Source organism: Vombatus ursinus, unplaced genomic scaffold (genome assembly GCF_900497805.2).
Source record: "Vombatus ursinus unplaced genomic scaffold, bare-nosed wombat genome assembly UNPS02009918.1, whole genome shotgun sequence".
Taxonomy (NCBI): domain Eukaryota; kingdom Metazoa; phylum Chordata; class Mammalia; order Diprotodontia; family Vombatidae; genus Vombatus; species Vombatus ursinus.
In genome coordinates, this window is record NW_020949696.1 from 4746193 (window position 1) to 4770353 (window position 24161).

At 53.6% G+C, this 24161-nt stretch overlaps 2 protein-coding genes across 11 annotated transcripts in view; one reads left to right on the forward strand and one right to left on the reverse strand.

Moving 5' to 3' along the window:
- The first annotated feature begins 21 nt into the window (after positions 1-21).
- On the forward strand, positions 22-7354 carry AMH (anti-Mullerian hormone). Its single transcript, XM_027853142.1, has 5 exons — positions 22-995; positions 4196-4365; positions 5114-5213; positions 5399-5576; positions 5852-7354. Exons 1-5 carry the CDS (start codon positions 392-394, stop codon positions 6720-6722), a joined length of 1923 nt encoding a protein of 640 aa, XP_027708943.1. The 5' UTR covers positions 22-391; the 3' UTR covers positions 6723-7354.
- A 1163-nt stretch (positions 7355-8517) lies between these two features.
- Positions 8518-24161, reverse strand: part of JSRP1 (junctional sarcoplasmic reticulum protein 1) — an 86374-nt gene continuing 70730 nt past the window's right edge. For 3 of the 10 annotated variants that reach the window (XM_027853184.1, XM_027853186.1, XM_027853187.1), the window contains 8 exons: positions 20964-21128; positions 17280-17354; positions 16755-16962; positions 14236-14300; positions 11379-11511; positions 10855-11037; positions 9991-10085; positions 8518-9470 (listed from right to left, as the gene is read on the reverse strand). In XM_027853184.1, the coding sequence (XP_027708985.1) occupies positions 8928-9470; positions 9991-10085; positions 10855-11037; positions 11379-11511; positions 14236-14300; positions 16755-16875 (1140 nt within the window). In that variant the 5' untranslated portion in view covers positions 16876-16962; positions 17280-17354; positions 20964-21128 and the 3' untranslated portion in view covers positions 8518-8927. Of the gene's footprint in view, positions 9471-9990; positions 10086-10854; positions 11038-11378; positions 11512-14235; positions 14301-16754; positions 16963-17279; positions 17440-20963; positions 21129-24161 lie in introns of all 10 variants that reach the window. The other 7 variants (XM_027853189.1, XM_027853190.1, XM_027853194.1 and 4 more) reach the window with 5 other exon arrangements.

Consider the following 24161-nt stretch of genomic DNA (forward strand, 5'->3'; position numbering starts at 1 on the left):
TGCCTCCTCCCCACAATGTTTGTTCCTCAGCCTTTCTGAACCATACACTCCCAGCTCAGGTTCCCACTCACATTTTTTAGAAAATCAGTCAAGGACAGCATTTTGACAAATCCGGTCAACAGCTTGAAGTTTATATCGCTTCTAAGAAGCAAGATACCCAGCACAAAAATAGAACAGAAAGAGCCCTTTGAAAGGGCCTCCCCTGTCATCCAGACTCTTGGCCTCCCAGGGTCCCAAAGGATGTACTCTGCTTTGTCAATTCAAGGTCTCCTCCACTGGGAAGAGATAGTCATCCTTCCCTCCCTCATAAACAGTCTGGAGAAGGCATTTCTGCCACCTTAATCTCATAAAAGCCCCAGTTAGCCAAAGGCTTGGTCACAACCGGCCCAAGATGAAGGATTCCCTTCTGGGTTTGCTCCTGCTCCTGTCAGCAATGGTTGCTGTGCTGAGAGCAGAGCCCCCCAAGAAGGGGCAATCGGATGCCGACGCCATGCCACTACCAACTCTGCCCAAGAGCCTGGTGGCCCAGGACCAGAGGAGGGAGAGGTCGGAGAAGTCGCCAGAGCTTGCTGACCCAGATGGGGTGAATCCTCATGATGGAGCGTCATCCCCGAGGAGCCAAAAGACCCCTGGGAGTGAAGTGTACCTCCCTTGGCCCTTGTTTGCCCGGGACAGCGGCACCTCAGATCTATGGACTGGAACTAAGCCCCACCCTTGGCCCTTGGGAGGCCTAACAAACCCGGTGTGCTGGGTAAAAGTAGGCAAGGGGGGCGAAGGGGGCACAGACCCCCTTCAGGTGGTGGGGGCTCTGAGTGGCTACGAGAGGGGCTTTGTGGAAGCTCTGAGGCAGGCCCGCTGGGACAGACGGGACCTGGCTGCCTTCGGGATCTGCCCCATGGGGGGCACAGGAGTAGCTCGCATCTCTCTGCAGCATTTGGGGGGATGGCTGGTGGAGCCAGGTGGGCGGAGCCTGGTGGTTCTCCACCTGGAAGAAGGTAGGTGTGCTCTATACACAGCACGTTCTTAGGGGCAAGGCTGGAGGACATTCTGGGGTGGCGGGAGTGATCCCTAGCCTGCAGCCAGCCTCCGGGGCTAGGTCCTAATGGAGGGGGTGGTCCAGGATACTTGGGTCCCAGAAAGAGGAATGCCAGCCTCTTACAGCTCAGAGGGTTCTCCTAGCTAACTGCCAGTAGCATTAGCTTGGTTCTCTGGCCTATCCCAAATCCTGGGATTTGGAATCAGAGGACTGAGGTTTGAGTCCCAGCTCTAGTGTGTCTCTGCTGCCCCTTTCTGGACCTTTGTCAAAAAAAAAAAAAAAAAAAAAGTAGGGGGTGAGACCCTAGATCCTGTGAATTATCTCTATCCCCAACATCCTATGAATTAGTGATTCATGGTTGGCTTTGTTCATTGTCTATGATGGCACCAGGGATCTCCAAGTTTCTAAGACTCTGGACTTTAGAACGGATTTATCAGGCCTTGAGTGGGTGGGGCAGGGGGGATGGCTAGGGTAAGGTCTGGGCTCCAAGCCCAGTGTGTAGCATGCCAGGGCAGCTTGCCCAGGGAGTTGACCAGCTAGACTTTGTTCAGGGCTGGTCTAGGGCTGGTCTCCTCTCTTCTCAAGAAACTCCCAGATATTGTCTCTGAGGGCCAGGCTTTAAAACGGGTTCTTAACCTGGAATCTGGATAGATTTCAGTGGGTCTGTGAACTTGAATGGAGGGGGGAAATAGCACATTTTTATTTTCACTAACCTCTAAATGAATTTTAATGTTTCCTTCAAATAATGTTTTTTTTTGTTCTGTTTTGTTTTCTTCTTTGGCTAGGCAATGGGGTTAAGTGACTTGCCCAGGTCACACAGCTAGTAAGTGTCAAGTGTCTGAGGCTGGATTTGAACTCAGGTCCTCCTGACTCTAGGGCCGGTGTTCTATCCACTGCACCACCTAACTACCCCTCAACTAATGTTTTTAAAGAAAACATTATTCTCAGGAGGGGTCCATAGGCATTACCATCCTGCTGGAGGGGTCCAAGACACAAAAAGGGGTGAAGAAGACCTGTTTTTAAGAATGCTACAACGCAAAGCAAACCCCATTCCAGCCTGGGCTCAGCTGCCCGCCCCCCCTCCTTTAGATTTAAGAACCAGCTTCAGAGCTCCAAGCACCAGACAGTAACCCTGGCTAGTTCAACAGGGGAAGGAGACGGGTTTGTCTAGATCATGGAAACAGGAGCTGAGTTACAAGGTCCAAGTTTTGGGCCCTGGGTTCTGACGCTGGAAGCAGGCTCTCCCAGCCCCACGGCAAAGTCACCTTTCTGAATGGGGAGGCCTCAGGCAGCTTTTGTGTCTCATCTGTTCTCAGTTCTAGCCTTTGGAAAACTGGAAAGGAGCTCCGAGACCCCTCAGTTCTATCCTTTCTCAAGGAAGCTGAAGGCCCAAGAGGAAAGAGGCCTGTGCCCATAGAAAAAAAACCAGATAATAAATACAAAATGGGGATAGAGACTAGGCCTGCAATCTCACTGACAAACGATATTCTCGTCCTCTGCTACCACACGTTGGCACCATCTCTGAGACTTGTAGTCTGAGTGAGCTGCCGAGGGCACCGAGAGTGACTTGCTCAGGGTCTCGACTTGAACCTGGGTCTTCTGGTTCCGAGGCCAGCTTGCTACCCAGGAGGCCGTGCTGCCTCTCAATATAGCATAAGGTGGCTGTTTTCTTAACCCCGTGGATTGGGCTTGTGTCCAGCCCTGACTACTTCCCAGTACCATGTGGGTGGCCTGGATGGACACTAGGGAGGAGGCTGTGGATAATCCACAAAACAGATAATTGAAGGCTGAGTCTATTTTTTTCTGGTCTTCACAATTGGGGTTTGGGATTTCTTTTTTGTTGTTTTTTGTTTGTGTCTGTTGGGGGCAACAAAGGTCTGTGGCAGGACAGAATTTTTATCCCCATAATATAGGTATAGAATTCAAAACTCAAGTCTAGTGATTCGTCTGAGGTCACTGGTAAAGATGAACTCAAACCCAAGTCTAAGATGTTACTCACTAAGCCTCTCTAAGAGAGGGAATAAGAGCTGGGGGTGGGAGGTGATGTACAGGATGGGGTCAGCTGGTCTTAGAAGGTCCAGAGCCTCTTATCTGTCCAGTGATCCCAGTGGTCTGCTCTAGGGCATGCACTCGGGGGTAGGGGGACAGCAAAGAGCCCCAGACCCTGCTTCCCGAAGGCAATGTCATCAGTTCTATATGCCAGGCCCCATTCCTGGCCTCCCTGGCCACTCTTAGGGGTGACAGGGAGACCTGGCTCTGAGAGCCCAACCCAGGGGAAAGCTAGAGGCAGCCGAGAGCTCATAGGGACGGGGCCCCTCATGGGAGAAAATAGCCATCCGCATTTTTCCTGAGGTCGGGTCGGCATAGGCAGCTGGCCTGGGGGTCAGTCTCCTTCTCTAATCCTAGTCCCTATTTCTCCATCTATAAAAGAGGAAGGAAGTGCCCCTTGCTGTCCCCACTGGGAGCTGTTAACAAAGTGTAGGAGAGACTACACTTCCTCAGGGTAGGAGCTGTGGGGTGTAGTGGGAAAAGAGCATTGAATTTTTAGTGCCTGAAGACTTGGGTTTGAGGCCCAGCTCTCCTCTGGTTACAACTGGGACAAGCTGCTTAGCCTTCCAAAGTTAAATTGGACCCCTTCTAGACCTAGAATCCTATCGGCCTAAAATGTTTAAGGATCTTCAGGAGAAAAAGATGAAATTAAAGAGCAGAATCAGAATTCTTCGGAGGACAGAGGCTCAGATTACAGGCTGAGAACTAGAAGGGACATTAGAAATCACCTCGTGCAACCCCTCCCCCTATTTTACAGATGGGGAAACTGAGACCCATATGCCCAAGCTCACATGAGATAGTAAAGGGGCAGACCTGGGAGTTTGAACTCAGGGCCTCTAACTGCCCTCATTCCAAACCCACTGCACCGGGATCATCTTAGAGGTCCCCCCTCCTCTCCCTGGTAGGGCTTGAGAGACCCTAGCAACTGCCTTTTGCTGGGAAGCCTGTGGGTCCAGAGAGGGTGAAAGGGGCCCCTAGAGCCCATCCTGCCCCATTCTGTCCTGGCAGGAGAGAGCCCCGAGGGTGCTTCCCCCTCCCTGCACTCCTCCCCCCTGCCCCGGGGTGCTTCCCCCTCCCATTCGCTCCCTCACTCCTGTCTGCGTCCTGCAGTGAGGTGGGAGCCGGAGCTGAGCCTCCGGTTCCAGGAGCCCCCACCATCGCTTCAAGGAGCAGGCACCCCAGAACTGGCCCTGCTGGTGCTGTACCCCGGGCCTGGGAGAGGCGGAGTCCAGCCTGGGCAGGAGTTCCAGGTCACTGGAACCGGACTACAACCTCAGCAGGTAGAGACTGTGGAAAGGGGAAGTCTCGAGGCCGGAGCTAGAATGATAAAGACAAAGGGCTGGAACATTGTCTTTTCAACCTCTGTGGGGGACCCCGGCTAAAAGAGGCTAACCCCCCCCCCCCCAGAATATACATTTGAAAAGAGGGCTGAATTTCTTGCTAGCCATAGTCGGGGCAAAGATTTAGGCGAAGAACCTTCTGGTCTCCATGGACAGTCAAGCACTCACACTCCCATTCTGAGGGCTGGGGTGGTTCTCAGTGCCTAAACTAGCTTGCAAGGGATGCCAAGGCTTTGCCTAGCAAGGACAGAGCTGGGTTGCCCATCCCAGCTCTTTGACTGGAACGCAGCTTAGCCAAGTCCTGGGATGGTCGAATCTCAGACCCTCCAGTCCCAGGCCATCCGCCTCGGAGGAGAGAGGATCCTGGGGCCCTCGGAGTTGGGATTGGATTGTTCCGGGCGCGCACCCCCCCGCCCCCCCCGCCCCCCCTGTCCCACTCCCACCTCCCCAGGCAGTATCCGCAGGAATGGAGGCTGGGGAGGGGGAGGAATGGGTCTGAGATAAGGAAGCGCTGTCCAAGGGTGGAACGAGCTGGTTCGGAAGGTCACTGGAGGTAGGGGTGGTCCTCTGAGGTCCCTTCCGCAGCCGAGATGCTGAGATCTATTTGGGCCCGAGGTTCTGGCGGGAGGGGTTGGCCCGACCGAGCAGGCAGTGCATCTTCTCCCCCCCATCTCCGTTGTTTCTGCAGAGCCTCTGTCTCTCCTTGGACACCCAGTACCTGGTCCTGGCGGTGGACGGGATGGCTCGTGGTGGGCTCTCCCTTGCTTTGCAGCCCCGGGGTAGAGCGGGTATGGAGGTTCACCATCTGGGGAAACGACTGGCCTAGGGTCTGGGAGGCTTTTAGTCGTGTGGGGCGGGGTTGAGGTGGAGCCGGGGGGCCTCAGGGAGGAGGTGGGGGCTGGGAAGCAGGACACCTGAGTTGGGTCTCTAGCACCGGCCTGACCCCAGACTGCATCCCCATGTGCTGCTGTAGGCCCCTCTCTGGCCACCCCAGAACTCCAGGCCCTGCTCTTTGGTCTGGACCACAAGTGCTTCACGAGGATGACTCCGGTCCTACTCTTGCTGCAGGGGCACAGCGTGGGGGCCAAGCCCAACCCGAGACCTCTCCCAGCGGAGGGCCGGCTAGATACGGCACCGTATCCCCTGCCCAGGTGTGCAGGGGCCTCAGGGGAGTGGGCAAGCCTGGGTCCCTTCCCCCCCTCCTTGGACTGCAGGGCCATCGCATGGGTAGGAGAGCTGAGACGCCAGGGGACCGGCGGCTTGTTTCCCTGAGCCACCGTGGGGTCACAGAAGAGCAGGGTGCGAGCCTAGAGCAGGGGTGGGGAACCTGCCGCTAGGGGGCCCTAAGGGGTCCCCGCCCTCTCCTAGAGCTAGAGAACAGCCCCCCTCCACCCCGCACCCCCAGCCTTGTTTTCCTTGCCCACAGGCCATCCTCCCAGCCGCCTTTCACAGCAGCCTCTCCAGGTTCCACAGACCCGTTCCTGGACACCCTGACCCGCCTGGTCCGAGGAGTCCTGGGTCCTCCAGGCGCACGCCCACTGCGTCTGGCCCTGGATCCCGAGGCCCTGGAGGCCCTCCCACATTGGGTTTTCAACCTCTCGGACCCTGCCACCCTGGAGCGGCTGGTGGAGTCAGAGGACCCCATGCTGCTGCTGTTTCCAGCAGGAAGCCCAGCCCTGCTGGAAGGCCTGGCAGGACGGTGGCAGACCCAGGAGGGTCCGGCCCAGCACTTGGCAGGCAAGCTGCAGGCTGTGGCAAAGGAGCTGCTGGGCCTGCCTGCCCTGCAACCCCACGCTGAGCTCCTGCACCAGCTCCTGGCCCTCTGCCCAGCCCCAACCAACAGCAGCAGCGGTGACCAGGCCGAGGGCAAGGCCCCGGCCGGCCAGCTCCGGGCCCTGCTGCTGCTGAAGGCCCTGCAGAGCCTGAAGGCTGAGTGGCGAGAGCGAAAGAAGGCCTCCCGGGCCCTCCGAAGTGCCAGGCTTGGAGGTGACAGTCCGTGCCGGCTTCAAGAGCTGAGTGTGGACCTACGGGCCGAGCGATCTGTCCTCATCCCCGAGACTTACATGGCCAACAACTGCCAGGGCCCCTGCCACTGGCCCCAGTCTGACCGCAGCCCCAACTACAACAACCATGTGGTGCTGCTGCTGAAGATGCAGGAGAGGGGGGAACCTCTGGGTCGCTCTCCCTGCTGCGTGCCCACTGCCTATGCTGGCAAGACTCTCATCAGCCTCTCCGAAGAGGGCCTCAGTGCCCGCCTCATGCCCAACATGGTAGCTACGGAGTGTGGCTGTCGGTAGGCTCAGCGGGCCCCGTCACCCTCCCCCGTGTCCTCCCCAGCACCAGCCAAGCCCCGACAGCCTGACATCGATGCCTCCACATCATTGGCCTGTCCCAACCTAGCTCCGGCCAGGGGCCTGGACCTCCCTGCCCCCACTGCCCACACCTGACCCACTGCCCGACTGGAACCTTCCTCTGGATTCCGGGCAGGCTGCCCCTCACCACCATCAGTGGTGATCCCGATCCCCACAGTATCCCCAAAGATGGGGAGGTTCCCAGCATCATCTCAGCAGCCACTGGTTCCCTGCCTGCCCTCTCCCCTCTCCCACCTCCTTCCCTTCCCTCACATACCTCCCCACCCTCACTGAGCCAGTGCCCAGAGGAGGCCCTGGGCAGGGAGGTGGAGTGGCAGCCATTCAGGTCTTTCCCGTGGGCATGGATTGGGCATGAGGGCAGCCCAGGGCACCAGTATCAGTGGGGAGAGGTGGGATTGGGCACAGAGCTGGTCAGGGCAGCACCCAAACGGGATCTTTGTGCTCAGGAAGCATCCGGCCCAGCCCTGGCACAGGGAGTGGCGTGGTGACTGAGGAGCCCAGAACCCTGCCCCACATTTATTCTGACCAACCAAAACATTGTCCAATAAAGCACAGAATCTGGCTGAGGCTGTGGCTACTCACGGGGTAGGAGAGTAGGGGACGGCTGAGCTCTGGGGGGCAAAGCCCAAAGCATGGAACTGGCTTTGCTCTTACTGCTCCTCCCCTCTAGGCTTGGTGGTCTGGCCCATGGTGGGGAGATGACTTGGGACGAGGGCTGAGGGAAGCAGGGGAGAGAAAAGAGGAGAGGAAAGGAGAAGAGAGAGAGGGAGAGGAGAAGGGGGGGAAGGGGGAGAGAGAAGGAAGGAGAGAGAGAGAGAAGAGAAAAGAAGATGGGACAGAGGGAGGAAGAGGGAAAGAAGAGAAGCAAGAGAAAAGAAGACAGGGGAGAGGAGGAAGAGGGAGAGAAGAGAAGGAAGAGGAGAGGGGAGAAAGGAAGAGAGGGAGAGAGGGAGGGATGGGGGGAGAGAAAAAAGAGAGAGAAGAGAGAGGGACAGAGGGGGGAAGGGAAGAGAAGAGAGGGGGAAAGAAGGAGAGAAGAGGAGAGAGGGAGGGACGGGGGAAAGGAGAGAAAAAAGGAGAGAGGAGAGAAGGGGGGAGGGAAGAGAAGAAAAGAGAGGGAGAGGGGAAAAGGAGGGAGGGGGAGAGAAAGAGAGAGAGAGAGGAAAAGAAGAGAGGAGGAGACAGGAGAGAAGGGGGAGGGAAGAGGGAGGGAGAGACCTCCCCAAAATGTGCCCTGCCCACCTAGTCCCTGCTTAACACACCCAAACCTGTCACTCCTTCCCTTGTTCTTGCTCCTGTCCCTTCTCCAGTGCCCAACACGGCCCTCTCCTGCAAGCTCACCCTCCCTTGAGAAATTCCCCCAACTGGGAAATGGCCTCCTTCCTCCTCCTGCCCATCAGCAGAGTGCTTCCCACTCTCAAAGGCAAAGAAAGCCATTTCCAGACCTTGGGAGACGTCCCAGGCCCAGGGGCCTGGCCACGGGGACCTTAGAGCTGATCTCCTTAGGGACTTGGCCCCCAGCCCTCCTTCCCTTCTCCTCTCCCAGCTGCTTTTGTTAAGGTGGACAGTGGGAGCCTCGGCCGTTCAGATGGATGGCCACGCAGAGGACGTGGCAATTAGCAGCCTCAGAGCTCCTGGTCAGGCCCAGACCTGGGGTGGTGGAAGGCGTTCAGATGGCATTTGTATGCTCAGAAATAATCCTGCAACTGAATAAGCCTGAACGACGGTGTTTTTATTTTTAAACATTCACTTTATAACAAACTCAGACCGTGCACCTGGAACTGAACCAGCCTCGGGAGGCTGGGGGAGGGGCTGGGGGCGCAGCCATGGTGGCAGCTCTCGGCCACCCAGAGAGGCTGCACACTCCCCCGCAGCCCTCCGCGGCGATCCCCCCCACGGCAATCCCCTCCGCGGTCACAGTCGCTCAGGGGTGGTCAGTCCTCATTTTCTAGGAGGAGAAGCTGAGGTTCAGGGACGTGTCTTGCTCAAATCACACAGGATTTGAACCCAGGTGGCCACACGTCGCAGGGAGCAGGGGTGGAATGGCCGGGCCGGATGGCCAGGGCCGACGGCTGCTGGGCCGCAGGGCTGTGCCCTCTGGGAGCCAGGGACGGGCCTCCTCGGGCCTCCTCAGTCCCTCCGCTTTCCTTCCCGGTGCTTCTGTTTGGGGAAGAACCTGTCCCTGTCTTCACGCCCCTCGCGCCCCCCGCGGCCCCTCTGCTCTTGTCTCTTGCTCCGGGGTCCATCCCGGGCCCTCTTGGAGTCCTCCTGCCTGCCAGGGCGCCTGTGCTCCTGCTCCCGCTCCCAGGGCCTGCGTGGGGCCTCCTCCTTCCCTTCTTGGCGCGGCCTCGGCCTATGGCCGCCCTCCTTCTTTTCCCGCCACGGGGGCTCAGCCCTGTCCTCTCGGAAGCCCTTCCTGTCCTTGGCCTTCTCCTCCTTCTTGGGCAGCGCTGCCCAGGGCGGCTTCTCTGGCTTGGCCACCTTGGAGCTGGGGCGGGGGTCCTCAGGCAGAACGGCTGCTTCTGGGGCCGGGCCAGGACTCACCTTACCCTCCGCTTCTTGCCCCTCTGTGTCCGGCTCTTTGGGTGAGGCCTCCTTGACCACGGCAGTCTGGGGCTTTGGCCCTGGAGGTGCGGCTGGTGCTGACGCCTTAGCCCAGTCTCTGGGCTTGGGCTGTTTGAGGAACAGAGATCTTGGCTGAGCTAATGGCCAGGGGCAGGGGACAGGCTTATGTGGCTGGGCTATATCCTGGACAGATCTCAGCCTGGGTCATGAGAGGGTCACCCTTGTGTGGAACAGGAGAGAGGAGGTCAATGGTGGCCCGGGGGAACAGGGCTTTAATGGGGCTTGAAGGAGAGAAGCCAACCTCACCTTGGGGGTGTGGCTGCATCAGGCAGGCCTGCCTCTCCATACCCAAGCTGATGGGTGGGTCACTTCCATGCTGGGAAAGCCCTCAGGCCCAGGATGAGGGGCTGCCACAGAGGGCCTGGGCCCCAGCCCTCCTGGTCTCTTGCTCCCAGGGGCCAATGGAGGGGACCAAACAGCCCCCGAGGGTCACAGACTTTAGAGTCGGAAGGTACCTCAGTGAGGAGGAAACTAACACTCAGAGGTTGGGTGACTAGAAAACGGCGGAGCTGGCATCTGAACCCAGAGCCTCCAGTTCTGAACGCAGGCCTCTTCCCCCCCTCCTCACCAGCTTGGGTCTGCTGTCCCTCGGGGCACTGCTGCCTGGCCAGGCCCACAGGGCAGGGGCAGCCTCAGGGCCCTCCTCCTCCCCATCAATGACATCTGAGGAAGGAGAATCAGATAGGTTAGTGGGGTCCTCTGCCTGGGGCCCAGCCTTCCTGCTCAGCCATCCCATGTCACTCCTAAGGGGGCAGGGGTCTCTCAGGGTTTATCCAACCAGTCGAAAGCGCAGGCAGACCTCAGAGCAGAGAACTCCAGAAGGGGCAAGTGTCCTAAGGGCATAAGATCTTACCAAGGTCACTCAAGCCTTCAGAGGCTCCCAACCAAATCCAGTGAAGGTCTGTTTATTCCTGCTTCGAACTGACGTCGGAGCCCCACCCCTAACTTGCTCCTGCCGCCCAGGGGCCCCTCCCTCACAGCAGTCACCTCAGCACTGGCAGCAATGTGAGAAGTGGGACCCCCCCAACTCCTGGGCTGTGACAGCTCTTTAACAATGCACGGAGGGAAGGCTGATGATCTGAAGTGGACTCCAATCCCCCCCCCCCCACATGTGTCCACCCCAAGGCTCCCCACACAAGGCCCACCCTTTGTACTGGGTCTGTTTCTGGGACCCCCATGTGATCTCTGGGGTCACAGCACCTTCAGGGTCTCCCCTCCCCCTCAGGGTCAGTTCCTGCTAGGCTGTGCCTTGGGAATGGGGTTGGATTAGAGAGCTCAGGGTGAGCAACCCCCTCCCCCACCTTCAGAGACCATCTTGGAGGGGGCAGAGGGAGGGACTTCAGTCTAAAACGGGCTGGGGCCAAGCCTCCAGTCCCTCCGGACACCCTTCAGCGGCCGTGGGCAGGGGTCGGCAGGCCTGGGCCCTGCTTACCCTGGAACACCTGGAAGGCCATGCTGAGGACAGCCACAACTGAGGCCAGCGCCAGGCACTTGTTGAGGGTGATCTCTCCCCAAGGCAGCTCATCGAACGTGGGCCCCAGTGCCCGGGGCTGTGGCTTCACCTGGGGCTGGGACTGGCCCTTGGTTTTCTTCCTAGCTGGGGCACTCTTCGGAGCTGGGGAACCAGCAACCAGGAGTTAGACAAAGTCACCCCCACTCCGACAGAAGATCAGGAGCTGGGAGAGACCTTGGACACCATCCTCATTCAGCTCCCTCATTTCACAGAGGTAGAAACTGAGGCTGAGAGCAGCCATATGATTGGCTGAGGGTCACATGGCTAATAAGTGTCTTGAAGCAAGATCTGAACCCAGGTCTTCCTGACTCCAAGCCCAGTGAAGCCAGACTGAACCCCACTGCTCGACCTGAGACCCCCCAGCTCTGCGTCTCAAAGGCGGCCAGCCCTTCTCCAGACCCTTTAACAGCCCACCCCTGCCCGGCCCGCCCCGTGGGCCTCACCTGCAGCTGTCTTCCCTCTCTCCTTTCCTGAGCCCCCCTTGTCGGCCAAGTGCTCCTTCTCTGCCTTCACCTTGGAGGGCTTCCTGGCACCGTCCCCGATCCCATCCAGGGCCTGCTCCTCCTCAGCCGGCCCCTAGCCCAGGAAGAAGCAGCCAGCAGGAAAGGTTATTAATAATAATAATAATGATAACAATAATAAGACGGTAACTGACATTTCCACGGAGTTTTAAGGTTTGCAAAGCAAACCTTTTACACTTTGCAGATGTATTTCAGTCCTTCAAAGGCCTTGTGTACTAAACATTTATAATGTGCCTCCTATGTGCCAGGCACTGTGCTAAGTGCTGGGGGCACAAATACAAAACCAAAGACCACCCCTGCCCTCAAGGAGCTTACAATCTAAGGGAGGAGATAATTCACAAAAGGAAACTGATGGGATGGGGACGGGGAATGGTGGAGAAGGCAGCGAGCGCAGCCACCAGGGAAACCAAGGCACGGGCTGGGGAGATGGCGGCTGTACTCCCCTCTCAATCCCGGGGCAGAGGGGACCGATGAGGTGTGGGGAGCAGGCCTGACTGGATCTTGCCAGATCTTCCAGAGGAACTCTATCTTCTCCATTTTAGAGCTGAGGAAAACTGAGGCCCAGACAGGATAAATGATTTGACCATGATCCTACTATGATAAGTATCAAGGGCAGGATTTGAACCCAGGTCTTGACACCCGCACCCATGGCCAAGCTCCCCGGGCCTCAGGACTCGGACCCAGGGCAGCAGAGCCCTGGGGGTGCCTTGCCTGGTTGGCTCATGCCCAGGACTGAATTCACAACAGAGGTGAAGCACAGGGGTGCTGTGTTCTGGCTGACAAGGTCGGCCTCAGGCCCCACCTCTCCCTGGATTCCCTCCAAGGCGCCCCCCTCCCCTGGGAATGTTCTGATTCTGTGAAAGGCTCCCAGGGCCCGGGCCCCTCTGAAGAGCTTCTCAGCTTTCTCTTTCTAGGGGCTCCTCTGACTTCCCTGACCGATCCTGGTGCCAGGAACCAAGCCCACTGGCCTAGACCCCACTGGCTTCTTACCCCAGGCCCTGGGGGTAAATGGCCACAGCCATCAGGGGAGATACTCAATTTTTTCCAGCATCACTATCTCCCGTAGGTGAGGGTCAGAGGGAATTAGGAGTCCTTCTGTGGGGCCGGGTTAAGTAAGCGACCCTTTCACAGAATCATAGAAGAAAGGATTTTTAGAGCTGGCAGGGACCCTAGGAACCCTCCCTCCCACACCCAGCAAAGGAGCCCCTTCCATAACCTGCAAATGTTCAGTCATTCTCTGCTTGAGGACTTTCATGGAGGGGAAACCCACTGTCCAGGCAGTTTATTTCATTCGGGGACCTCTCCTCTTTGGGGAGACAGACATCACCCCACCTGACAGATGGGGAAACTGAGGCCCAAGGGGGAAAGCAGGGCTTGACCCCAGGGCTCCTACTTCCTGGTGAGGTCTTTTCTGCAATGTGAAGTTGCCCTTACTCACTGACTTCTCAGGGACTTGGAGGAGAGGCTTGTTAAACAGGGAAGGGAAGGGAACCCGCATTTATTAATGTTCTGCTCCAGGCACTGTGCTAAAGGCTTTACAAAGGTTATCTCATCGGAGCCCCACCAGGGCCCTGGGAGACAGCTGCTCTTCTCATCCCTATTTGTACAATGGGGAAACTGAGGCAGGCAGGGGTGAAGTGGCTCACCAGGGTGTGAGGCTGGATTTAAACTCAGGTCTTACTTTGATCCAAGCCCAGTGTTCTAGGCACCGTGCCACCGGCTACCCAAGAGCCGCCCATTACAATGACCAATAATGGTTTTTTTTCCTTTTTTTTACCAGACCTGTGATTTTACTGGGGATGGGGACCCTGGGGTGAGGAAGCTCTACCCGCTGGGCCAATATCACAGCTGTCCTGGGGCACTGGGAGAGTCAGCCCCTTGACTCTGTGGCCAGCTTTCTGCCCCCCTCCACCCTGCCTCTCTCCTCATGAGGAGAACAGCCTGCACTGACTAGGAGCTTTTTTTTTTTGTTCTAGAAAAGGGAAACTGAGGCCCAAAGTAGGGAACGAACTTGCGCGAGGTCATCTAGCGACTTCAGGAGCGGAGTCAGGATTCAAACGCAGGTCCTGTGACTCCACGTTCAGTACGCTGTCCTATGCGTAGACGCCGCCCATCAGGCCCCATCTGAGCCCCTGTGTTTTCAAGGAGGCTTGGGCTTTCTGCCTGGAACACCCAGTTCTCTGCTCCATTCAATTCAGCAAGCATTTAATAAACAGCAGCTGCACGGGAGGCTCAGGGGCCTACACTCAAGGCGACTACACTCCTTTCTGGGATTCGCCAAGTAAACAGCTCAGTAATTTGAGGGGGGAGAGTGCTGATCATGAGGGGAAAGGCTTGGAGGAGGAGCTGAGTGAGCGATTCTAAGGGGTGGAGGGGAGGAGAGGAGGGCATTCCGGGAGTGGGGCACAGCCCAGGCAAAGGCACACAGGCAGGAGGTGGAACACCAAGCAAACAGGGCCAGTTTGGCTGGTATGGAGTATAGATAAAGGGGAGTCTGAAACAAATCTGAAAAAGGCGTCTAGAGCCCATGGCCGAGCTAAGGGAGCGGGCCTCGGCTTTGGCAGCTGTGGGTGGGGGTGGGGGGCACCTAGGCTGCTCCCACCAGGCCAGTGTCTGCAGCGTCCTGGGCTGCCCCACGGAGGCTGTCGTCCCTCTGGGCGAGCTTTGTGCCCTCTCAGCCCTGAGGACCTGTACTCTGGGACTCTAAACACTGAAATAAATCCACACAGCCTGGCTTTTGTCCTCTTCTCACCCAAAGACCTTTCTGTGGGCTACGTACCTGCACCTGCACCTGCACCTGCACCTGGCTGCTCGTCTCTTCTTTACTTTCTGCCTTCTCACTACCTAGGGAGGACACAGATCTGGGTAAATGAGATAAGGACACTGTAGAGTAAGGCCACCTACCCCCCAGGCCTGGGCCAGCCCCCTGCACCCCTCTTCTTCCTGCCCCATTTCCCCTTTCTCCATTCCACATTCAAGAATTGCTCTAGTCCAAGGACCAACAAAACCCTTTCCTGAGATAAAAAAGGGGGCCACGAGAGCAGCTGTCTGTGGCTGGTGACAAAGAGGAGTGACACCAAAGGCTGGAAAGAGTCTGGGGCTAGTCTGCAGAGGGCCTTGTAGGCCAAGCCTCCCCAGCAGAAGATTCAAATGGAGGCTTCACTAGATGGCCTCAGGGGGATGCTTCCCACCAGATGAAGGGCTCTGATCAGTACTCCTTCTCAAACCTCTCCAAAATAGGAATTATTCGTGGGAGATAAAGCAGGTCCAGGTGCTTCCATGGTTTAGGACACCATGGACCCCAACAAGGTAAAAACCCAATGAACTAACAGCAAAGAAGGCTGATCCCTAACCCCTAATGTTCCCCTCTGCCCCTGCTCACCACACTCTGGTAGGGCAGAACTCAACACCATCCCCTTACCCTCAGCCCCACCCCCAATTCCTACACCCCCTCAGAAAACCAAAAGGCAGAAGCTCAGGCTGGGACCACCATGCTCCACACTCAGGGCAATGATACTCAGCTAGAGAACAGAAGAACAGGGAGTCGGGGCAGGTTGCCAGAGCGCGCATGGATCCCCCAAGCCAAAAGGCAGTTAGGGGCAGAGAAGGAGCCTGGTGAAACGTGAATTACCAAGAATGGGAGGGGACTAAGACGGTTTTGAGGTCCAGCCCCTAGGGAAACCACAATCAAAGAAAAAGGAATCGGAAAGTGAGTAATAGAAACAGAACAGAAAATGAGTAACATTCAGAAAAAAAGACTAAAATTACCAAAGATCTCAAGAGGGAGAAAATTCCATTAAAAACTTTGAGCATAAACAGATAAACCAATAGGGAAGATATTGATAACAGAGAGGAATATGGCCTCCAGATCAGGTAAAAGAGTTCAGGCATCTATGAATAAACATTGCAAGATGAAGGAAAATGAATAGGCACCTGATGAGGCAGCAGATTCCCAAGAAAGCATGGAACCCCAGCAGCATGTTCCCACATGGTTTTAAAAGAGAATTAAGAATTCTGAAAGCAAAATTCATGGCCTGCACAAAAGAAATAACTGGCAGAATAGAAAAACTTGAACCTGCAGTCACACCAAAGAAACAAAAGAGAGAGTAACTGATTGGGATTGCAAATACACAGAAGTGAAGGACAATCTTGAAGAGGAGAGGCAAAAAGCAACAGCATTAAAAGGAAACGATCTCTACACAAGCAAAACATATTGATCTCAAAGACAGGATACAGAGAGACAACATAAGGATTCAAAAACTCTACTACAAACTGCAAGACATACAGGATGCTTAAATTGAACGACCACTGACAAACAAGAAAGTCTTTGAGCAACCAGGCCTTCAAATATAAAGGAAAGGAAATGTGAATTACACAAGACTCTTAGGCACCCACCAGAAACCTCAGGAGGGAAAAGAATACTGTGTTCTGAAGAGCAACTCAGAGTAACATACCCTGAAAACCTGAGCTTGACCATTAATGAAAAAAGATAGATGTTCAATAAAAAAGATGCATTTGAAGTTTTCCTACAAAGAAAACCAGATCTGAATAAATTACTCGCTCTTCAAACACCTCAGACAAGAGTAGCAAGGTGGTGCAGTGCATAGAGTACCGGCCCCGGAGTCAGGAGGACCTGAGTTCAAATCCAGCCTCAGACACTTAACACTTCCTAGCTGTGTGAGGATCGCCTCACCAAAAAGCAGGAAGGAAAAAAAACTACATTAAGCCAGGCCTGCACAACCTGGGCACACCAAAGGATTTCGGGTAGCCCTCAAAAAATGTAGAGGAAAATATCCTTTGTTTGTAGAGGAAACCCTCGGGCCTGCTGAAGTAGCTGCAGCTTGTGCAGGCCTGGGTTAAGCTAAAGTAACTGAAGAGACAAAGTGTTGTGTTTACAGAGGAAGAGTGGGGCAAGTCCTGATGCAGAATAACACCAATGTGAGAGACAAATGGAGGGAAATATAAACCTCTTATCACTTTAGATGTGAATGGATTAAAAGATCCCACAAAATGGAGAGAGTGGCAGGCTGATCAGCTGCATGGGCCCCAGGTCCCTCCCAAGCCCACTCTGCATTTCATTATTCTAAGGGTCCCAGATTCCACAGGAAGAAGCAGGTGCGGAAACCATGATGCAGGGAACGCCTGCAGAGGGTTTCTCTGACTGATGGACGGCTCTGTGGCGATTCCACAGTGCAGGGGGCTCCGGATATGGCTTCATTAACAAACACCTTTCAGCAGTGAGTCTGACACAAAATAACCACCCTACACCAACATGAAGCACCCCAGGTATCCAGGTACCTTCGGCCTCCTCCTCCTCCTGTGATTCTTCCCTGGATCTCTCCACTGACTTGGTCAGCTCCTCCATGGCCTCGGGGCAGCCCAGACCCCTGTCCAGCACCTCCAGGTCCCCCGTGGCCATGTTGAGGCCAGGCTCCTCACGAAGCAGGAATTTGTGACTCAGACGGCCATCTCACACATCAGACACGCTTCTCACACAGACCCCTTCCTGTAAGGAAAGCTGGCTGTAAACAGGGAACACGAGTTTGTTTACAAAATGGGGTTTCATTTTTATAAAGTGAAATTGATATGTAGCTTTTCTAGGAACTTTTCTTCTGGGTTAATGAATAATCTAAGGGCTACCAGGGCCCTCAGAACACAGGATATCAAAGCGGGGGTGGGGGGAACGGGGGTTTTAGAACACAGAATGTCAGAGCTGGGAGGGCCTTTATAACAATGAATGTCAGACCTGGGTGGGCCCTCAGAACCCAGACTGTCAAAGCTAGGAGAGCCTTCGGAACACTGAATGGGCCATAGTTTTCTTACCTGTAAAATGAGAGGATGGATCAGAGGCTCTCTCAGGTTCTTCCAACTCTAAATCCTCAGCTCTTAAGTTGGGATCTAGAATGAGAAGCCACTAATAATCCTCGTTCTCCTGACCTCCCCAGGCCTCGAAGGTCAAATGTGACAATGATGGTGAAGGGGCCTGACAAAAAGGTGAAGCTAGTGAGCCAGTGCTACTCCCATTTTACACATGAGGACATCTGAGGCCCAGAGGTGGGTAAGTGGTTGCCAGTCTCTTCCTACTCCTCCAGGCCCCCTCTCCCACCAAAGAGCTTCAGCCTAAGGCCGAATTGCAGGGTCGCCAGGGGGCAACTCAGAGCTGCCACCTTGGCCCGTGCCAAGCTCTGGTGTCCAGTGGTGCCCTCACTTCAGAGGCAAGGGCCTGCACCACTCCTTCAAATCTCTGGGGTGCTTGAGTCCCTGAGCCCCTCAGCCCCTCCTCAGCACTGTGGCCTTACTCCTAGGCCCAGGCCTCAGGGCCTCTTGAGGGCAAGGATCTTTGGACACTCCGCCCACCAGTTTCTTAATAAAGACTCAAAGGAAATACGGAGAAGCTGTCTGAGCAGGTGATGCTGCCAGCTCTATGGCCCCACAGCTCCAGAGGAGCAGCAGACAGTTGGAGACTGCCTGGAGACAGAAGCTACTAGGAGCAGTGTTTAAGAAGTATCAAACTATATTAAACAATCAGAAAAAAACTTTTTATACAAACAAATCAGATTTAAATAATTGGAGATAGATTAATTGTTCACGGTTTGGCAGGGCCAATATAATAAAAATGCCAATTTTACCTAAACTAATTTATATATTCAATGCCATCCCAATTAAATTACCAAAAAATTATTTTACTCAATTAGAAAAAAATTTTAAAAATCTAGAGAAAGAACTGTTAAATAGAAGTACGTATAGAATAATTTAAAATATGTATACCTATTTGGGGGCAGCTAGGTGGCGCAGTGGATAGAGTACTGGCCCTGAAGTCAGGAGGACCTGAGTTCAAATGTGACATCAGACACTTGACACTTCCTAGCTGTGACCCTGGGCAAGTCATTTAACCCTGATTGCCTCACCCTCCCCAAGGGGGGGAAGAAAAAAAAATATATATATATATACGTATTTGTGTCTAATGGTAGCCATCTCTAGGGCAGGGGGAGGAGAGGGAAGAAAAAAAGGAAATGTACATGATAATTTTATTATATATTTAAAAGGAGTAACAGGTTGTACATAACAGATTTGTAGTTTCATGTGCAATCATCTTTTTAATTATATCATGTTATAGAAATATTTTTTTTATTCCATAAATTAAAAATAAAATAAATAAATGTGAGGGGAAAAAAAGAAACACCAAAACCATGGTGGAGAGAGGGCTGGACTCAGGAGTCAGGAAATCCTGAGTGTGAATCCTACTTTTTTAGCTGTGTGGGACCTTTGGCAAGTCACTTAACCTTAGTTTCCTTATCTCTAAAATGGGTATTATAATAATGGCAGTCTACTTATTGTTCTTGAGAATCAAACACAAGAATATATGAAAAGTGCTTGTCAATCTTAAGATGTTTTATAAATATTATTATTATCATTATTAATCTTTCTTGTGATGCCAGGAGGTGAACCAAGCCAAAAGGAGAGAAAGCAGAGCTGAGGTTAACTGTGGAATAAGAGATCTAGAAAGAGGTCTCCAGGAGCGAGGGCACGTTTCTAATTTCGGGGAGTGAGAAGCACCAGAAGGTGTGGGAGGAGCCCTGGACCTCAGGCTGCACCCCAGCTTTGAGCCCTCCCCCCATTCCTGGGTGATGTTGGCGAGGCTCCCTCTCCTGGTTCTGCTTGAGCTGCTGTAAGATGAGGCGCTGAACCGGATGACCTTTGAGGGCTTCTCAGTGCCAGCGTTCTGGGCCTGGTGCGGTGAAGCTCCTTTCAGATCCGGACATCTGAGGGGCTCTGAGCCACTCTGCAGACAGCCACCCGTGCTGCCCCTCACCCCTCCACCCCACTGGGAGGGAGAAGCCTTCAGGAGCCCTCCTTCACCTCCCACCCTCCACTCGTTCAGCTTCCTTGGGTGCCCTGTCCCTTTCTCAGCCTGCCTCGTAACAGTCCTGAGGGTTCAGGAGATGGCGCCAACTTGCCTCCAGTCGTTTTTAGTTGTTCCCCTTTACCATGGAGAAGGAAGGGTTGAGAGTCTCTAACAGGTGACTGGGAGTGGGGAAATGGCCTTAATTCTCCTCATTTTGGTTAAAGCGAAAAGGGGCAAGATTTTATAGAGCTGGAAGGGGCCACTGAGTTGTCTCCTACCTGAAGAATGAATCCCCTCTACAACTTTCCTGACAAGAACTCATCTGGACTGTTTAAACACCTCTAGTGATGGGGAACTCACTATCTTGCACTGTTTGAGAGTTCTGCTTGTTAAGGAGACCTTCCTTAGGTAGATCAGGAAGATGCCTACCCGGGGGATGGTGGGTGGCAGTAGATGGGGAAGGGGCAGGGACTGGCTGGACTTGGGAAGCTGGATTGATTCTGAGAAGAGTTAGGGCTGGAACTCGGGTCCCCTGTCTGCGGCCAGCATGCTGCAGGGCCAGTGGGCAGGGTGGGAGTTATTTCCATGACTTACCTTCTCAGAATCAAGGCCTATCCTGTTTTCCAGTTTAAGTCGACCTTACGACCTCTGCCCAGAAGTGCCGTCCAGCAAACGGGGTTAGTCTAACTTGGTGATTTAATCCTAGTAGCTCAGAGGGATCTTAAAAGAGGACATATTAAAACTAGAAGGCACCTCAGGAGTCACCTTTTTACAAGTAAGGAAACTGAGCCTCAGAGAGTAGACTTACCAAAAGCCAAACAGTGAGTCAGTAACAGAGTCAAGGGTTAGGGGCAGCTAGGTGGTGTAGCGGATAGAGCGCTGGCCCTGGATTCAGGAGGACCTGAGTTCAAATCTGGCCTCAGACACATGACACTCACTCGCTGAGTGACCCTGGGCAAGTCACTTAACCCCATTGCCTAGGCCCCCCCCCCCCAAAAAAAGTAATAGAGCCAAGGGAAGAACCCAGGCCCCCTGCCTCCTAGGACACCAGGAACTCACAGAATGTGAGAGCTAAAAGGGGCTTTAGAGACAAAATAGTCCAACCCCTTGGTTTTGCTGCTGAGGGAATTGAGGCTCAGAGAGGGTGAGTAACTTATCAGAAGCCAAACAGTGAGTCAGCAGCCCAGCTGGGACCAGAACCTGCCTCAGCCCAGAGATCTCCCCATTACTGCAGACACCCTGGAGATAATCCCACCGGTCCTGTTGTCACCTTGAAGGAGATTCCTCAGAAACGGAGGGAAGATGGTCACAGAGTTGCCCCCACCAGGTGAATCTGTTCTTAAACAGGGGCTATCTTGAAGGACTGCCCTCTCTAGCCACATGCAGAGACAGGAACCTTTAACCTGAAACTTGCCACAAGACCATGAGGAGGACCGGAAACACAAGCCTCTCAGAAAGCACCTCCCCAAATAACCCCAAGTCTGTCCAGTTGCAGTCGTTGGGCCTGGCCAGCATGAAGCCCGGCCGAACCTGGCCAATTGGAGCACGGCCGAGCCACGCAGAATCAGGGTCTCCACAGGGGTGAAAAGAAGGCACATGCCCACACGCTTCTCCACCAGGGTAGTCTGGGGGGTCAGAAAGCAGGAAAGGCCCACCCTTACCTGGGGGAAGTGGGTTCCGGTCCTGTGTGCTAGCCTTGGGGGCTGAGTGTCTCTTCTCACTCTGCTTCTAGGGCAGGACTGGAGAAGGACAACAACAGGTGGTCGCCCTAGTTGGGACCAAATCCTGACCAATCCCTGCAGGCCACGGCAAGCACAGCGTTCAGCCTGGGAGGGGGAACAAAGAGACTGACATCAGGGGCCACCAGGCCCTCTGAGGAGGAGGCAGCAGCTGTCGTAGGCTGCAGGAAAGACACCAGCTCATCTCCTTCTCCGTCTGACTGGCCCAGGGAGTGTCAGTGGAGAGGAACGAGGGGGCCGTCAGCCGGGCGACAGGCAGAGGGAGGCCTGTGGGGCCCCGGTCAAGCCGACGGCTTCCCATTCTGCTCTGTGCGTGCCAGCACAGAGATTCTGTTGGTGTGGGTAACTCCTGCATGGCCCAAAGCTGCCACCGTGGAGTTTGTGAATCCTGAGGCCCTGGAATGAGCTTTTCTGCCTGCACTGAGACAGAGCCTCTGTCAGAGCCAGAGTCCATCTCAAAGACTTGGCAGCTGGCCCGCCCCAGAATAGTCTTTGACTTGGGGAGGCACTACAGGAGGAGTTTATAGGAGGCTACCCACTATTTAATAATAACAACAACTCACATTTCCATGAAAAAGTACAGTAGAACATAGGCACAGAATATTACAGTGGGCAGAAATCTAAGGGGCCATCTGATTCAGTCCTTTCATGTCACAGATGGGAAAGCTGAGACCCAGATCACAGGTCAAGGAGAAGATCTGGGAGAGGCAGTGTGGTATAAAGGAAAGGACCCTGGATTTGGAGTCAAAAGATTTCTTTGAGCTTTAGGGGCCTCGCTTTGTCTTTGAATATCAAATGCTCATTAGCCCAGGGCCTCACCCACAGTAAGCACCTCATGTTTCTGGAGTTGAATTAAAGATGCCAATCATACTGACACCCACCTCACAGGGGTACTGAGAAGCAAATGCTTTGTAAGCCTAAAAATGCTTCAGAAATTGGAATGATTATTATAATTGAACCAGGCCAGGTCCTTTTCCACTAAGATCCCTCCACTGAAGGCACACCAGCAGATACCTTTGCCAGCCCTTGGTCACCGGGGGATGAGGGAAGAAAAGAGTAAGGAAGGATGACTCAGGGCCTTTGCAGATGAATCATTCACCCTCAGCAATGCAATCTGCTCATTCCTACCTCCCTTGTTTCTTTCTGTTCATTCCCTCTCTGTCTTTGTCTCTCTTATCTTCATTTTGTCTCTCTGTCTCTTTTCTCTGTCTTTCTCCCTCTCTCCCTTCTCTCTCTTCTCTTTCTATCTCTCCTTTCTCTCTCTCTTTCTGTCTCTAAGTCTCTTCTCTCTGTTTCTCTCTGTTTCTGTCTTTGTCTCTTTCAGAATATTTAGGAATAAATGTGAGTGAGGCATTGTGGGAGAGGAGGACAGTGAAGAGATGGAAAAGGTTAGCCTGGTTGGAGCAATTCATCTTCCACACTGTTGTCCATCTTTAAAACATAGCTCTGACCATGTCACTTCCCTGTTCAAGCAATTTTCATCTCCAGGATAAAATACCAATATTTCAGCTTAGCATTTAAAGCCCCTGAGAATGTGTCTCCAGCCTGCCTTTCCAGATTTATTTCACATTACTCTCCTTTGCATGCTCTACTTTGCTGTCAAACTGGCTTATTTTGCTATTCCTCAAATTTTACATTCCATTTTCCCACCTCCATGCCTTTGCATAGACAACGGTCCATACCCAGAATGCCCTCCCCAGAACTTTAGCTTTCTTCAAGGTTCCACCCAGGAATCCCCTGCTACTGAAAGCCTTTCCTAACTCCCCTGCCTGTTAGTGCTCTCCCCTCCTAAAACAACTGTGTTCATGCTTATTTGTTGACATGTTGTACCTTCCAGTAGAATGTAACCTCTTTGAAGGTAGACAGCATTTTTACTGTTTCTCTTTTTTTATACAAATAGAGAAGAGGTTGGGTGGCAGTTGGGAAATATCACAACACTTTGAACAGTCCCTAGCTGTCCAATACCACAAAAACTCATCTTTTTAGGATAAATATTCTCCCTCTGATGCTACAGAGCTACTAATTTTGGAAAACCCAAATACCAGAAGAATCGTGACAGCACAGTGAGTTGGCCTCTACCAATGACCAGTGACGACTCTCTGTCAGAAAGGGCACAAGAGGCCTTCTGGTGAACACAGCAGTGTGGAAGGTGACAGAGGCTCCCAGCCCTCCTACATGTACTCCAGCAACGTTCTAAAAAGGGCGCCAGACCAAATAACCATCACAAAATCCAAAGCAGTTAAGTTCCTCCACCCAGCTCAGGGCCCCACCATAAGGGAGTCAGAAAGTCATGGAGGTTAGAAAAGGGCTCCACTGTGGAAGCCAGAATGGGCTCTGGTAAACAGGCAAGAAGCCTGTAGCTATGTCCTGACCAGGATCCTGACGGGCATGAAAAATCTCAGCATCCCCCTGATTGGGGAAGCCTCCAGGAGAATGGGAGCTCAGAGCAAAAACCAGCATGGGCACGCATCGAGGGGCCAGAAGGCTGCAGAACTCTGACTAGGGGCACGGAAACCTGCCAGGGAGCTGAAGACCAACACAACACACTTGGGGAGGTGCAAGCCAGTGGGAGGAGACCAGGAAACAGGTCAGGATCAAACAAGGCCTTGCCCCCCCATTCAAGAGTTTGGAAGGGTGCAGAGCTTGGCCCCAGACGGAGGCTAGAGACAGGGGTAAAAAGAAAAAGACACCAAACACTGTTAAGGAATGTTATGAGTCAAGAGACACCCATGAGGTTAGCCCATAAAAAGAGTAATTCCAAAACTACAAGGATGGCCTCAAAGAAAAAATGTCTTGGCCACAAGGTCTACAAGAGTATCTGGAAGAAATAAAGCAAGAGATTTTAAAAAAGGAAATGACAAGTGTAATAAGCACTATGGAGAAAAAAACTGAAGGGAGAGTAAATCACATGGAACCAGAAAGCAGAAAATCTTACCCAAGAAGCAGACTCCCCAAAGAATTAGAATAGACCAAAATTCGAATTATCCTTGAATTAGAATGCACCAAATTAGGAAATTAGAAGGACTCAAATGGAACTCAATAACTCCATGAGACAATAAGAAATATTAGGACAAAATAAAAATGTTAGAATGAAATTTAAATGATTGATTAATTATCCAA